Source organism: Enhydra lutris, unplaced genomic scaffold, assembly GCF_002288905.1.
Source record: "Enhydra lutris kenyoni isolate GAN:26980312 unplaced genomic scaffold, ASM228890v2 scaffoldscaffold8, whole genome shotgun sequence".
NCBI lineage: Eukaryota > Metazoa > Chordata > Mammalia > Carnivora > Mustelidae > Enhydra > Enhydra lutris.
The window spans coordinates 20,278,445-20,294,024 of NW_019154092.1; the positions used below are offsets into that span (position 1 = coordinate 20,278,445).

At 45.5% G+C, this 15,580-nt stretch overlaps 1 protein-coding gene across 1 annotated transcript in view; it reads right to left on the reverse strand.

Moving 5' to 3' along the window:
- Positions 1-13,954: 13,954 nt before the first annotated feature.
- The window catches only part of LOC111142571 (zinc finger protein 521), a 291,162-nt gene continuing 289,536 nt past the window's right edge, over positions 13,955-15,580 (reverse strand). The window contains exon 7 of the mRNA XM_022495847.1: positions 13,955-14,741. Coding sequence (XP_022351555.1) covers positions 14,712-14,741 — 30 coding nt within the window. The 3' untranslated portion in view covers positions 13,955-14,711. The remainder of the gene's footprint in view (positions 14,742-15,580) is intronic.

Here is a 15,580-nt window from a genome sequence, read left to right on the forward strand (position 1 = left end):
CCCTATGTGTAGGCCCTGGGTTATGGGATGCAGGGGACTGAGAAGCAGCCCTTAGGGCTAAGAGCCCAGGGTCTGCAAGGAGAGGGTTTGCTGGGGGCTGAGAGAGGCGATGAGAAGAGCACTTCCGGCTTAGCAAGGGACAAGAAACTAACAAGTAAATAGTAAGTAACTGATGAGCTACTGGTGTTCATATGGTAGATTCGATTATGATCTTCCCTTTGTGGATGATGAAACTGAAGGCCAGAGAAGCTAAATGACCTCCCCAAGGTCACCCACCTGGTAGAATGAGGACTTGCACGGGAGTCTGCTCTCGTCACTACACAATGCTGCCTCTTAGGCAGGACTGTAGGACCTTGATATTGAACTCTTTTGCTAAGAGCAATTGGGAGCCATAGAGGAATCTTAAGCACTTTAGAAAAATTACTCTGGGTAATCGATTGGGGGCACAGGGCCAGGGAGGGAGCAATAGCTCTGAGGCGAGACGATATTGGCTCAGTGTGGAATGAAAATGGTACGGGTGGTGAGAAATGAAGAGAGTCAGTAAAACTTGTGGAAGTAACATTGAGAAGTCCTGCTGGTTGACGTGGTGTGAATGAGAGAGGCAGGTGTCAAAGATGATGACCGTGCTTCTGGCCAGAGCATCTACAAGGACCCATCGGGTCTTTCCTTCTAAAATAAGGAGCTCATGTGAAGATGTGGGCCAGAAAATAAACATATGCCAAAGCCCTAAAACCAAGAAGGCCCTTCGTACATTAATAAGAAAGCAAGCTATGAATGAACAGGTCTGAATGGATTTGAAGTTCTCAATAAAGACTCAGCAGAATTTCTCCACTGCAATCCTTCCTCTTGCAAGAGACGAATCCTGCATTGCCATCACGGCTATGATTCTGTGTTTGTGCTGAACTCCTTCTAATTGTCATCAATTATGATTCATTTACTTTTAGGTGTCTTGCCTGTCATAATATTATCATTTGTAAGTCTTTCCCTTTGCAGACTGTGAGAATCTGTTGTGACATCTCAATAAAGCAGGATTCAATCAAGGTGTGAATGAATTGTTAATCTTGTTAAAAATAGAAGGTACCATATGTCAGTATGTAAGGGATGTCTCCCTCTTTGTTGAAAACAATGTTAGTGAAACAAAACAAAAGAAGTTTCCGAAAGAGCTGGTTCAGCTCACCAAGCTTCCAATTATCTTTATAGCCAACAATTCTCTGCAGCTGATTCAGATTTCTGGGACTAGTATTCACACATATTTATTTAGGATTATCACTTGAAAGAGAAAATGCGTGTCAAGTGTGGACACTGGCACCCCAGGTGTACCCCTTCCTCCCGATTTTGACCGCGGAGCTCACCTCACAACTCTGCCTGGGTCTTCGAGAGGCACAGCGTAGGAATCATTTGATCAAAACATCTTTTTCCTTCTTCTTTGCATTTTCTACATGGCATGCAGATTTAAAAAAAAAAAAATATATGGCCAAATTGGCCTAGCTCCAGCTCAAACTAGTTCATGAAAAATATACCCTGAATCTTTTCCTACACGTGCACTGTCTCCTCAATGAGGGCTCTGGCCCACGCTACCCTTGATAGCGCGTCCTAAATGTGGTGCTGAGACACCTGCGGCAGTGTGTTTTCTGAGGAAAGGCTGCGTGTGCTCAGAGGTCCAGCAAACGCCAGAACCAATAAAGCTGAAATTAGCATTCCATAATCCGGAGCCATTTCCCCTCTGCTCTTCCGGAGCCCTCCCTCTCCCTCCCCCACCATCTCCTAAGCCAATCAAAATGCGCCTCGACCTTGTTCTATTTCTTCAGGGCCTTGCCCAGTGACTAGCTTGTTAGTTCTAAATACAGTTGATGACTAATAATGGCTCTCCCGCAGCGCCCCGTGGCGTTGCCACAGAGATTCCATGCGGAAGAGTGAAAAGAGCTGGGATTTTTGGAATAAGCCACTTTTGGGTTCAAGTCCTGGTCGTTCCGTGCACTTGCTGAGTGTCCTGGGCAAGTTGTGTTTATGTTTTCTGAGATTATAGCCTCACCTGTAAAATAGAGATTCATCCATCATGATGTTGCTGGGAGGACCGAGGAAGGGGACGGACGTTCTGCAGTGAGTACAGAAACTGGCCTATTGACTGACAACTGGGGGGAGCCCCCTGTAGCTCCCCACTAACGATCCCTCCCCACTAATTATCTGGGCGCCGTGATTTTCATTTCCTAACCTGTCTCCAGTCCTCCTTCCCTTCTTTCCCTCCTCCATTTTCTCCTTTCTTCCCCAGTGATGTGGTGAGCACTTGCTGGGTTCAAAACCCTTTGTCTCTTTATTTTTCACTCTTTCCAACGCTGGATACACAGGGTGGTGGCGCGTTGGGTGAGCAAAGTAGGTGGGGAAGCACTGAGCTCAGCTGATAGAGGCTCAGCTGATAGAGAGCCAGTTTAGAACAATGACCCTCCTGCCCAGTCCCTCCAAAATTCATTGTTAGCCTGTTTCGCAATAGTCATTAGAGACACAAAGGAAGTGTTGATAAGCACGGTGATTCATTCAAGGACCAAGGTTAATTTTTATTTATTCCCGGGTCATCGCAAACAGAGGCAGATGGTGGTGGCATTTCCTTCTTGCCGGGAGCTCAGATATTATCTGGATAGATGTCAGCAGGCTTTGTCCATCGCCTCCTAGCGCGGGCAGCTTTCCTGGATAGAGCCCCAGCCACCCAAACTGCAGATGGATTTGATTGAACTCTGATGACTTGTGGTAAGTAATTGAGGTCACTTGGGCCTGGCTGGAGGCAAGCCAGCATTGCCAAGGAGAAAGGTTGACATCCTTTATCCTTTAGTGGCTCCTCCTTTAGAGGATTTATTTTCAGTGACCCACTTAGGTGGTGGCTTACTAAACCATGGCTATCAGTTTATTGAAAAGTCACTGTCTCTCAGTTTCACTAGTATTGGGTGACCTTGGGATGGCTTAAAATAATGGCGGATTGAATCTACTTAGGGAGCACTGTAGGAATGATCACCAAGGGTCCCGTGGGGGCTCTCTGTCTCCGGGATGTTCTGTTTGCTTATTGGAAGAACGGCGCTGTCTTAGTCAGTTCTGCAATGCTAGTATCTTGCAGGGCACCTGAAAAGAAAATCTGATGGTAATTAACCACTGTTCCTCCAGCTCTTCGTTGTTTCTAGGCTCAAGGAATTCTCCGCTGCTAATGAGTAGGAACTGTTTTAGTTAGCACCACCCAGGTGGCAGACATTGTCTTGGGTGTTTTATATCTATCTTGTATAGATGTTTTATATGTCTTTTTAAATCTTCAATTTATCTATTTTATTTTTATTTTTTTAAAGATTTATTTATGTATTTGCCAGAGAGAGAGAGAGAGAGAGAGAGAGCAAACACAAGCATGGGGAGCAGCAGGCAGAGGGAGAAGAGAGTCTCATGCGGGACTCGATCGCAGCAGTCTAGGATCATGGGCTGAGCCGAAGACAGACGCTTAACCGACTGAGCCACCCAGGTGTCCCTCTGTGTTCAATTTAATCTTCATAGTAGTCTTACATGATAGGGACCATTTCCCTCATTTGAGAAATAAACTAACTAACACCCAGAGAGCTTGTTCCACATCTGAAATCATGCAGCAGGGCTGGAGCCCAGGACTCTACCTCATTGCCCTCCAGGCATGATTCCCTCACCCAGTAACCCCCACTCAGCTTCCCTCAGAGCTCATAAGGCCCTGAACAGCGTTTCTCAGAGGAAGGATCCCCCCAAAGATCTCTTCCATTGACCATACCCGTGGGGCGGAAATCCATTCAGGTGTACTTAGGAAAAGAGCAACCCGGTGAATTACGAAGTGGGCACCTATTGATAACGAAAGCATATGGTTGCTTAAACGGAGGTATTCCCTTTGGCTTATTACACTCATTACTTCCTGTCAGTTAGAGTTCACCTGCTTCAATTTTACCGGAATGTGTGAATTGCATATTTCATATATGACTTAGCAGGAGCCCACTGTGAGTCCATTTTTTTTTTTCCCCTCAGAGAATGATATTGTAGGGCAGTTAAGAGGTCTTATTTGGTCTTATAAATGATTATCTTTCTCAATGGAATGCCAGATAGGACGTTAATGAATACATGTTTGTAGTAATTCTGTATTTAGGACAGAACTAAGTTTGGTCTTCAGCTAATGCATAAATAGGTATCACACAAATACATACCTGTACTTTCTTTTCCTTTTGTTCTCACATACATTCCTCAAATTTGAATCAGGCCTCTCCTTGGCTCTGAGGCCCTGGGTAAGTTGCCTCACCTTTCTGAGCCACCTTTCCTCACTTGTAAGATGGGGATATTACATTTTCCATGGTAGTATGGGTTTAGGAAGACACAGAGATAGTTTAACACCAGAATTTCTCACAGGGAGGGACTTTGTCTGAGAAGGCTTTCAGCCTCGTGGGGGAGGGACTCAGAGGGCAAACATGTTTACAAAAGGCAAAGCTACGCACATGGGTGTTAATATGCTCTTTGGGAGTGAATTGAGAGAACTTGAGGTGGGGTGTTCTCTGAGGAGCAGCCATGAACAGGCAGCCTTGTTTGTTCCTCCTCAACAACAGCTCAGATTCCTTGTCTTGTCTTAGGTCCAGAAACCGAATTATCATCCTCTGTGCAGACATCTATATGTGTAGACCTTTGGACCGTCCCTCTCCAACCCAAGTAGAGAAGCTACTCAAAGATTTCTCAAAGATTTCTTGCTCTAAAATGCAGTGTTCTCTGGTATATTAAAATTTCCCCAACTGATTTCTTATGGAGCTTGGAAAGCTGAGTTGACTTTTGTGTCTCCAACATGCATTGGAGAGACAGACTGCATTCAAGTAGGACTCTAGAGCCAGAGGAGGCAACGCTGGCATGAGAACACAAGGCCCATCTCCACCACCTTCTTCCTACCCCCAGATTCCCCGGCTGCTGAAGAAGGGAGAGAAGAATGGGGGAGGTTGGAGCTGAACTTCCCATGGGCATGGACTGACCAAAGTGATCTTCTTTCTATATCAAGAGGCCAAGAGGTCTAATTTGATATGACAGCAGTATAGTCCCTGGGCCACAGTAGGTGCTTAATAAAAGTATCTCCTTTTCCCCCAGTCATGACTGACATGCCTTCCCTCTCCACAACCCTGATCAAATCTTAGCCAAGACAATGAGAAGCCCAGACCCACCTGTGGTCAAGCTCATTCTCCAGGGGGCATCCATGCCTTGCTATCCTGAGGTCAAGGAAACCTCCTTGGAATGAGATTGACATATACAGAAAGCCTGGGGTACATTTTGTTTTCCCAAAATAACACTCACCCTCTGGTTTCTCAGAGCTAAATGACATGATGATTCTCAACGGATTCCTTAAAATTCTCTCTGGGAAATTTGAATGCCTCTTGTAATTTAGTTAAACAGCTTTTAGGTATCACAAAGAAACTTGTTATTTGTGGAAGGGAAATGGATCCCCACATTTGATACCGTGGAACCTCTTCCTGTCCATCTGGGGCCCCGGGTGGCCATGTGACTTGGTTTTTCACCAAACTCCAGTGAGGAGCCGATCAACACGTGAGCTCTCACCATTTGCTGCTGCTCTATTTACTGTGCCTTTATTTACATAACTAGAGATTCAACATCCTAACATGTTTTGCAAGCTGTCATGACATGAGAAGCTAGTAATCTGCTATATTTTGCTTGCTAACATATTTTTGACATATTTTAGCTTTTGATTATAAGATTGCATCTTTGCCTGCTACCATCTGTCTCGACTCAATGGAACTCTGGCATTTACAGAAACAGTGGGGTGTAGTATTTCTTATATACTTGAACTCTACCAGAAACATGCTATTTTCAGTCTTAACCAATATGTCACGCTTTCACACGCGAAGTCTGAAATGTTCGCCTGCAATCTTGCAAGATCTGCCAGGGATAAGGAACGTATCTTCACATCCAATTTGGCTGCTATGAGAACTATATTAATGAGGAGAAGGGAGCGGTATCCAGCTTCTAAACAGAGGTGGCTTTTTATGTGGTTTATATCCTCTCAACTAGGCTTATCCCTTTATCAGCATGATTAAGATCTTCCGTGGAAATACATCTTCTTTTAGACTTTGTAACCTCCCAGTGTCTGACATTCTTGAGGCCTATATTTCAGTGTGAAATAGTGATCCACCAACATTTGGCAACAAGACATTTTCCTACATGGTGTCCTTTTCTGATTCTTATCTTTACTCATTAGGGAAAATTACCCCAGGTTTGACCCAAAGGATTAACTTGGTTCCTGACTCTGCTGACAACATTAGACTGTGCAACACGCAGAAACGTGACATTGTATTCAAACAATGTGTTGGAGGAAAGGCCAAAAAAAAAAAAAAATGCACAGGACTAACATGCATTTATTCAACACCAAGCTTAAATGCATTTATTATGCTCCTGGATTATACCCCATAGGCCAAGAAGCTGTCAACTATTGACATTTTCTTTTCTCTCCGTGTTCTGAGTTGAGTGTAAATATATTTGTCAAGGGAATATAGTACACGCTCAGTTCAGTATATGCCCATTTCATCAGAAGGAAAGCTCTTATTATCTAGTAATCACAGCCAACATCTTTGTTGCTTTAAGGAAGGAATGGGCTGTACCTTGGATTTACATATGGATCTGGTACTTTTCAGATTCCGTTCTGAATGCTGTTTAAACCTTCATTCGGGATGTGCATAGATTAGCTGTGTCTACTGCAAGACTCCAATAATGATAAGAAATGATTTTGGTCAGTCTGGTGTGGACCCCATCTGGTTGCTTTTCTGCCTTTCAGCACGCGGCAGATCGTCCAGGAGCAGCTGAGGGCGGGATTTTGGCGCTACACACCTCAACCGGGATCACCGTCCCTGAAGAGATCAAAAAGGAAGGTGTTTTGGATGCTTGACTCCAATGTCTTATGGCCACAAATCAAGTCCAGGCTGGCCCAGGTCCCCAGGTTAATGAGGATTGTGGCCACTGCTGAGCTAAGTAACAAGGCTGAGGGGGCGTGTCCATGTGATTGTGACTGTGGCTTTCCGGGGAGCAGGGGTCTGGTCTTTTCCCCCCATCCTTGGTGCCTGGCACCGAGTGGGCAAACAGCGTGGCTGGCTATGTCACGCTGAGACGGACCGAGCACTACGGTCAAGCCATGAACTCATTCACGCGTGCTTACATGAACTTTAATGAGGTGGTGTCACTGCGGGTGGGTTAAAAAAAAAAAAAAATACAGAGAGCAGATTCCCCATCCTGGAAAGACTACAACCCAGCTAGGAAGACAAAGTGAGTTTTCAAGGAAGTCATTGGTTGTTAAGCTAGGTTGTAAATGCAAGAGGAATTTCTAGAAAAGAAGTAATGGTATAGATTGGGGTGGGATTCATGGAAAAAGAAGGGCTTGGTTTGTGACCAGAAGACTGTGCAGGGTGGAGGTGAGTGGAGGGAGAAGGAAGAGTGTGTGAGGGGAGGGTATACGTGGAAGTGAACAAGAAAAGAAAGGAGGGGAGTTGAAGTGCAAAGGAGAACGCTCTGACTGGACTGATGAACCTGTGAAAACTGGACGGCTGAGTCTGGTGGGTTGTTGGGTAAAGTGAAGATACTCTTGAAAGTCAAAGGACTACGTTTCCTTTGGGGAGGACAGTAGACCATTAGTCTAGGGCTTCATCAGCAGGACACATGGGAAAAGTGGTACATTTTAGAAAGAATGTAAAGAAATAATGTGAGGGAATCAGAGGGTAAGAGGTGCAATGGAAAAAAAAAAAACAGTGATTCTAGAATCAACATTAAAAAAAACCCTATATTAAATAAAGATAATGTTCAAAGCAGTAACTGTCTTATATAGGCCATCTAATATACTTCAGGCATTTTTAGGCGTTGATAATAATATTGGCAAAAATCCTACAAAGATGTGTCAGTATATTTACCCCAAGTTAAAGAAGGAAATAAGAGTTTCAGAAAAGCAAAGTAAGTTGGTCTAGGCTACAGAGACAGCAAGTGGCTGAGAAAGATTCAAACTCCATTGAATCTGTGCCCTTTTTCACTCCATTCTCTGGGAGTCCTTGGTATTTGTTGAATGCGAAAATGATGTGAAATAAGTGTTTTATAAAGATTAACATGGTGTCCATATACAAGAAGGGCTAGAGAAGGGTGAGGTCAGTCAGAAGTGAGTTGTCGAGAAAGTTCTCCCAAGGGTCTTGTCCTTGGCAATAGAAAGGAGGGGATAAACATGAGAAATCTTGCCAAGCAGGAGGAACATGGGACCGCATGACCGGTGGTCTTAATTACTGAAAGGCAGAGGAGAATGAGGCCTGGGTGGGGGTGGCAGAAAGAAGGCCATTGGTGACCTTGGGAACACATTTTCAGTAAAAGGATATTGATGGGAGCCAGCCTGCAGGTGAGGAAGGAGGGAGTCAGTGGTCAGGAAGTGGAGGATGTGGGGCAGACCACAGATCTGAGAAATTTGGAAGAAAATAAAGGAAATAAATAAAATAGTCTTGTGAGGAGCCTTCAGGGTCAAGAAAAAAAAGTTGGTGTTTTGGTTTGGTTTGTATTTGAAGAGCACTTTTGAAGACAGGAGGAAGGTATGCAGATGGGAGTATACTAAAGGAACTGGAGAATGAGGGGCTTCTGCACATTCGAGGGTTCAAAGGAGCTGAGAGGCGTGAGCTAGAATCACAGGACTGCCTGATAGAGCCTTCCACCGTGAGGAGGTTGTGCCATACCTGTCCTGTTCCAAGGCAGCCACCAGCCCCACGTGGCCAACGAACTTGGAATGCTCCTAGAGAGGGTGAGGAACAAGATTTTTTATATTAATTTAAATTCAAATAGCCACTTATTTAAATAGCTAGTGGCTACTGTATCAGACAGTGCATGACCATTCGAGAACCAAAGATTTTGTCTCTGGAAGAAGGGAACTAAAATCTTCCTGTGACTCAGGAAAGGAGGGCAAGAAGGGAGACAAACCAGGGATGTTTCCTAGGCAGGGGAGTAAAAAAAAAAAAAAAAAAAAAATGACTTTGCTTCTGCCAGGCGAGTTTGACCTTCACTGGTCATACCTGGGTGAAAGCCCTGTTATCAGCTCATTAGATGAGGGGAGACCGCCTGAGTTTTGAGGCAGGTGAAATTCACATCCCCATGTCGATGTCAACATCTTAACTGTAATCTGCACGGACCCGGTGAAGAATGGGTCGATCTCCTATGGAACTACCAATACTCACCCTTAGTCTGGCTGCATGTCTTGGTCAAGATGCTCCTCGTTCATGTGAGACAGAGACAGAGAAGACTCCAGTAGGTTCCTTGGGCTGAGGGCCATTTTTTGATAGGTTTTCCTGGTGTCTGAGTGACAACGAAGCCCATCTCTGATTATGAGTGCCCTTTCTGCTTCCACATCACATGGTCGCTTTGGATCTGGATCTTTTAAAGCCCAAAGGAGGGGAATCCCCTCAGAATGATGTCACTCAGACTTAGCAGAAGTTTTCTTGAAGACTTTCCCATCGAGAGATTGGGGTGTATATCCTGCCCTGTATTCTGCAGGTGAACAAAGAGAGAGACCCAAATCGGCATCCGTCGTTGCCCTGAGACCACACAGTCTTGATGGCTACACCGGTGTGCTCACCCCTAGATCGCGGTGTGCGCCGTTTGGGCTGCCTTTCCTAGCCTCCACAGCTGGGAATTCAAGATGCTATACTCAGGCAGAAGTCCATGAAGGAATTAATTGATATGAGCCAGAAGTTGATTGCCATTTAAGTACTCAGCCTCCAGCATTGCCAAGTTTCCCTCTTTGCGGAAAGAACCAAGCTTGCCTGCAAACTGGCTCATTCAGGATGTGAGCATAAGATGGAATTCAACCTTTAATATGCTGCAACACCTGTTTGGAAATAAAGGGGCTCTGTGCTTCTCCCCCCAAGGAGTTGACAGCTGACTTCATTACCGAGGAATCTGGCGGAGATGGTCGTGGCTACTCCTCAGCCCCCGGAGGCGCTCACCCAGGAATGCGGTGCCAGCCAGACCCGAGCATTGGGTTCCTGCCAGAAACCCATGCTGGGTCCTTTTGCCCTAAATCATCCCTCTTCCTTGCACTCCAGAAGTTTTTAGTCCGTCTGCTAAAGCTCCCTGCGCACAAGGGAGCTGGTGAGAGGCCCCGGCCTGTTGAAGCTAAGTGCAGAAGCTTTTGCAGGTGTTCTCTAGTGGGATCCGGATTTCCAAACTTCCTTCCTCAAGGGTTCTGCAATGCCGCACCCCCAAAGGCAGAGCTGCCATGCGCTACAGAGGGGGGACTTGAGGGTTCACTGCAGTCCTTGTCCGGGTTCTGGACCAGACCCAGCATGGCTCCAATGAGCCTAATAAGCCCGTGGGGGATCCTGAAAGGCAGTCTCTGATGCCACTTCCTTCCACTTGGGCACGCTTATCAGCTTTCCATGTAGAATGTCAGCCCATTTGCATGATTCCAAAAGCATAATTTAGCAACATACAATAGAGCATTATCCGACTTGCAACAGAGAATATCGACGCTCTACCGTTTGTTAGCCTTCATCGTTAAAAAAAAAAAAAAAAATCTGTTTGCCATTTCGAAGTCCAAGAACAGGAGTGGGCGTACAGGAGAGCACAACCATTTGGTACATTATTGCCCAACCCGAACCAGCATCACCATGGGGGCCGCAGAGCAACTTCGAAAGTGCATGTGATATTAACTGAAAACAAAGCACAACTCAAACTTTTAGATATAAATATTTTAAATAGTCTGGAATGAAGATAATTGGGGGGAAAATGGAATAATCAATGCCAAAGGTCAAAATCAGCCATGCAAGAGTGGGAACTGGCCTGAAAAGTGGGTCTTGTTTGGCTCACATGGCAGGGGCGGGGTGCGGGCAGCGGAGTTTAAATACAACATGGAGTAGGTTGCCAACATTTAGAAACTGGCTCCTGGCATGTCCCCACCCGGATTGCTGGCTCCTCCTGAGACACCGGACAATCCGGCCTCACAGGCTGCTTTCCCTCCAGGCAACCGTTGGGGCAGATGGTGGGGCCTTTGCTCCCCGAGTTGCCAGGGTGTCCGCTGGGCTGGATCTCGGTCTCACTGAGTTTGCCATCTCGGACCCAGTGTAAGGGGTGGTGAGGTTCTGAGACGTTTCCCTCTTTTTCCTAAACTCACGAGTGGTTATCACGTTACTTTCGGGTTAAAGTCATCATTCCATGCCCAGTTGTAAAAGGTGCTGTTGAGGGAAGGGAGTCGGAGACCCACTCCACCCCTCTCCCCCTTGGAGGTTATTTTCAAACTTCCCATCTGCTGGAGAACCTTAGCCTGGCTGGAATCGCCTGGGGCACTTCAGATGCCCGGCTTGTGTTTTAGACCAGTGAGGTCAGGCTCTCTGGGAGTGGGATTCAGGAGCAGAGTTTTTTAAAGTCCTCTAGGTGATTCCAATGTAAAATGTCCCTGGGAAATCAGAGAAAACTTCCCATTAGAGCAGTTTTTCAACCTCGGCACTATGGATTGACATTTGGGAGTGGATAACTCTTTGTTCTGGGCACCTGTGCTGTGGGCTGTGGCATGTTGAGGGTCTCTGGCCCCTACCCTCACATGCAGTAGCATTCCTAGCGATGAGAAACACTCCGTTAGATCACAAAATCATGGTCAGGAAGAGTGGCAATTGTATTGGCCTCCCGCCCGTACATCAGGGCTTTCAGAAATTTCTTTTGGAAATTAAGTACTAGGAAAAAAAAAATATCTTAAAAAACTGGCATATTCCTTCCTTTCTGTTCATTTTTTTCTCCCTTTGCTACTAGGAAGCTCAAAGTCAATGCTGAAACACATTCTAGTTTGCTGCACAAAACCAGGTATGTCCTGAGTGTATTTTCTCCTCTCCGCATCACACTGACTTTCCTAATAACATTTTACTAATCTTTAAGTTGCATTCTTAGGGAATGAAGTAGGAAATAAATACAGGCAAGGTAACAAGCAAAGGAGGGACTGGCAGTTCCACGCACGGCTTAGTCGCTCTGAGCTGACAAACCGTAGGCTAAGGAAGGAGCCGCTGCATTTGAATGACCCAGTGATTCCCACAGGATCCAGCCAGCGGAGCTCCTAAGGGTCGCTCCTTCCACCTCCAGCTTGGCCTGGGAAGAGGCTGATCTGGGGGTGTCAGAGGAGCCCAGTGGCCAGCTGAGTGACGGCCTCTAGGAGAATAAGTACCAGCTTCTTCGACTTCCTGAGAACCCACGTCCTGCTGTTTACTAGAATTCTGGAAAGTCTCTAAGAGTCGAGGCTGTGAAAGGCAATGGGGGATCTATCCCTGGGATAACACCATCACCTGCTTTCTGTCAATGAAGAGCACCTCACTTTTAGCGAAATATAACCCACTCGTTAATACCACCGGTTTTAAAGCCTTTTAAAAAATCATTATTAAGCGTGGCTATTCCATTTTAAATGCAATATCCTTGCAGAGACCAGAGATCTTAATTTTTTTTTAAATATAGCTGAGTATTTTAATTATGAATGTACTTGCATATTCTCAGCATACTTCATTATTTATGTAGCTGGTGAAAAAGCTTTTTAATTAAATAGCATGCTGGCAATCCATTGTGAAATGTATAGATGTAGGTTTTCCTTGCATTAAAGAACTAAATACATACATGAAACACGGGCCAGCACACGTACTTTAATCACCATGAGGTATTTGTTTCTGAAGGATCTTAACATTTGACCAATTTCTTCATTGGTAACAAAATAAATAGTGTAATTTTCCAGCACTCTGCATGGCTATTCACGTTTAATGCACTCAATTAATTTGGAGATGGAGTAGAGCAATGGTTCTCAAAGTGGGGTCCCCACACCTGCAGTAGCGGCATCACCCGGGAACTTCTTAGAATTGCAAAATTTGGAGCCCCAGCCCAGGCCCACTGAATCAGTGATTCTGGGCGTCAGGGGGATACCCTCTGTTATCACGAGCCCTCCAGGTAACCCCGATGCAGGCTAAGGTTGGAGAAGCACAGGGGAGCGTTCTGCCTTGTGCTGGCCGTCTGGGTTTCACACCCGGGGCCCCTGCTTCCATCCCCCCCATCCAAAAAGTGCCCGTTGAGGATTCTCGCTCCTTTAAGGTTTAAAGGGCCTGAGGTCCTCCCAGTTTCGAAGAGCTTAAAAAGAGTCATCTCGAGTGAAATATTTGAAGCCCGACATGGTTGGAAGTTGCCCGTCAGTACCAGGTGCATACTCACCAATTTTGAGGAAACAGGGATCCTAGGACTCAACTCACACTTTGCCATTCTCTCCTTTCCCGCAACAAAAAGGCTCTGACCTTAGAGCTCTGGCTCATGCCTCATTGTGTCGCAGGCTGTGGTGCCAGCCGTCTTCCAGGGATACCCTATGCCCTTGTCAAGGCCAATGACCAGGCTGCATTGCCTCGCCCGGCCGGGGGAGCCAAGACCAGGAGGCAGAGTGATTTGGAGAAGGCCACAAAGGGAGTCAGCGCCCGAGTTAGCTAGTACCAACAGCCGCTCCCGGCTCCCTGCTCTGTGCTTTGTCTTCTCAATGAACAAAGCTGCTTCTTAAGTACACATAAGCCAAACTGCCTTTCAAATTGCAGCCATCTACTTGGAGTTCAGATTTGCACAGCATGACATGAATTGGGCTGCAAATTATGCAGAAAACAGCCATCACATCCATCTGTGATGTCAGAATCCACCAGTACAATGTGACCTGGTAGTATCTGGGAGAGGAGACTATATTGGGTCTGAGTCTTTCCCTATGCAGTATGATGAATATCCTCCCAGCTGCATTTGGCCCGGAGTGAAAAGGTTAAATATGATTGAGGTTATGCCTGTGATATGCACAAGAACAGATTTCACTTCCAAGGGTGCAGGCGATTAGGGTTTTTTTTTTTTTTTTTTAATGGTAGAGTAACTAGAAAAAGAAAACACACAAATACACTCATACCTAATGGTAAACTGAATTTATTTCCTCTTGGAAAACAATTCCAGTAATCTCCAGGTTCAGACCGCAGAGTAAACATTAATAACAGTAACATACAGGTTAGTTCAACTGATTCAAGAATTTGGCTGTGTGAAATCATTAAGGAAAACCTTGAACACTCAAAGCTTCAAATGTATCCAGGAAAAAAAAAAATCTTTGACAGTCTACATAACAACTATTGCATATATAGTGATGCTACCTGTCACATTGCAAGGCTTACAAATATATATACGGGCCTTATCCAGCTGTGGGGTTCTGTTCGGCGACAACATCTCTTCGTGGTGTGCGAGAATCTTCAGCAATAAAAAATAGTCTTGGATTTAACCGTTGATATACCAAAAGAGAAATTCTAGGCTTAAGTGGAAATAAAAGGAAGTCCAAACAGAGTCTTATTTGAAACGGCTGTTTTAATCTGTCTTCCTCGAAAATACTTTCTCTTAAGCCATTTTGCTCACATTTTTTTTTTTTAAGCTTGCCTGAATAGGGCCCAAGTCCACTCGTCTTTATAAGACCATCTTAGTATCAGACGACATAATACATGTGCAACACTTTATATACAAGGAGTCTATCTGGTGCTCAAAAGTTCAAACACATGAACATCCAACAGTTTTGATAATACAAGTTTTATGGTACAATACAATGTTTCTGAATATTATACATTAACAATGAACGTTTCGTGCAAAGAGTAAAACATGTTCCCTTTTTGTGCCACAAAAGTCATTCTCCTTGAGAGACCGTATTTGCACTAACTGCTGTGTTGGGTCATCGTATGGTTCTGTAATAAAAAAGAAAGAGGGGGAAAAAAAAACTTAAGTGATCTTATTGTCATCAGACAGAGGATCTATACATGCTGGTTCACTGATAAAAATGTGACTGTGTTTCTGCACCCCACCCCCAAGGGGGTGTTCGTGGGGACCCCCAGTGAGTACCGGGGGGAGAGGTAGGGCCAGGGGCCTATGGGAGGTGAGATGACTGGCCTGTACCTTTCCTTTTTTCTCGGCCTCTGCCAGCCTTCCCTGAACCCCTCCCACCTTCCACTGTCTCTTCTTATCAAAGTAAGACCCATTTTTCAAAGACCACAGTAGCACGATTTTAACAGTTTTATCTGTGTGTTATTTCCCTTACAAAAGCTTTTGGTCTCACCACTCTTAGATGGGAACATCTTGACTGCAGAGGCTCTATCTGTTGCTGAATGTGGCCTTTACAGGCCAATAACCCACAGAGGGGGCAAGATGCTCCTCCCACTCCTTTTCTGGGGTGGGCTTGGGGCTGTCACTCCAAGGCTCAAGAACACATCAGTGTGGCTGCAAAGACCCCCAAGCCCAGCGGAAGCCACCTTTGTGGTACTTGGGTTGTCTTCTTTCCAGCCACATAGCACGTTCCCTCTCTGAGTGGACACCCCACTTCTCAACAGTGAGAGGACAACTGTATACACAGACCTGCAGCCTACAATGAGGGATGGCCCCAGACCCAGGGCATTCTGCTGATGGCCTGATTTGCCCCTTCCCTCCTCTACATTTCCCCTGAGCCAGGATCTCCCACCTGTCAGCCTATACACGTCCCCTGCCCCATCCTTTCTGCTCAGAACCTGGAGGTTTAGCTCAGAATACAACC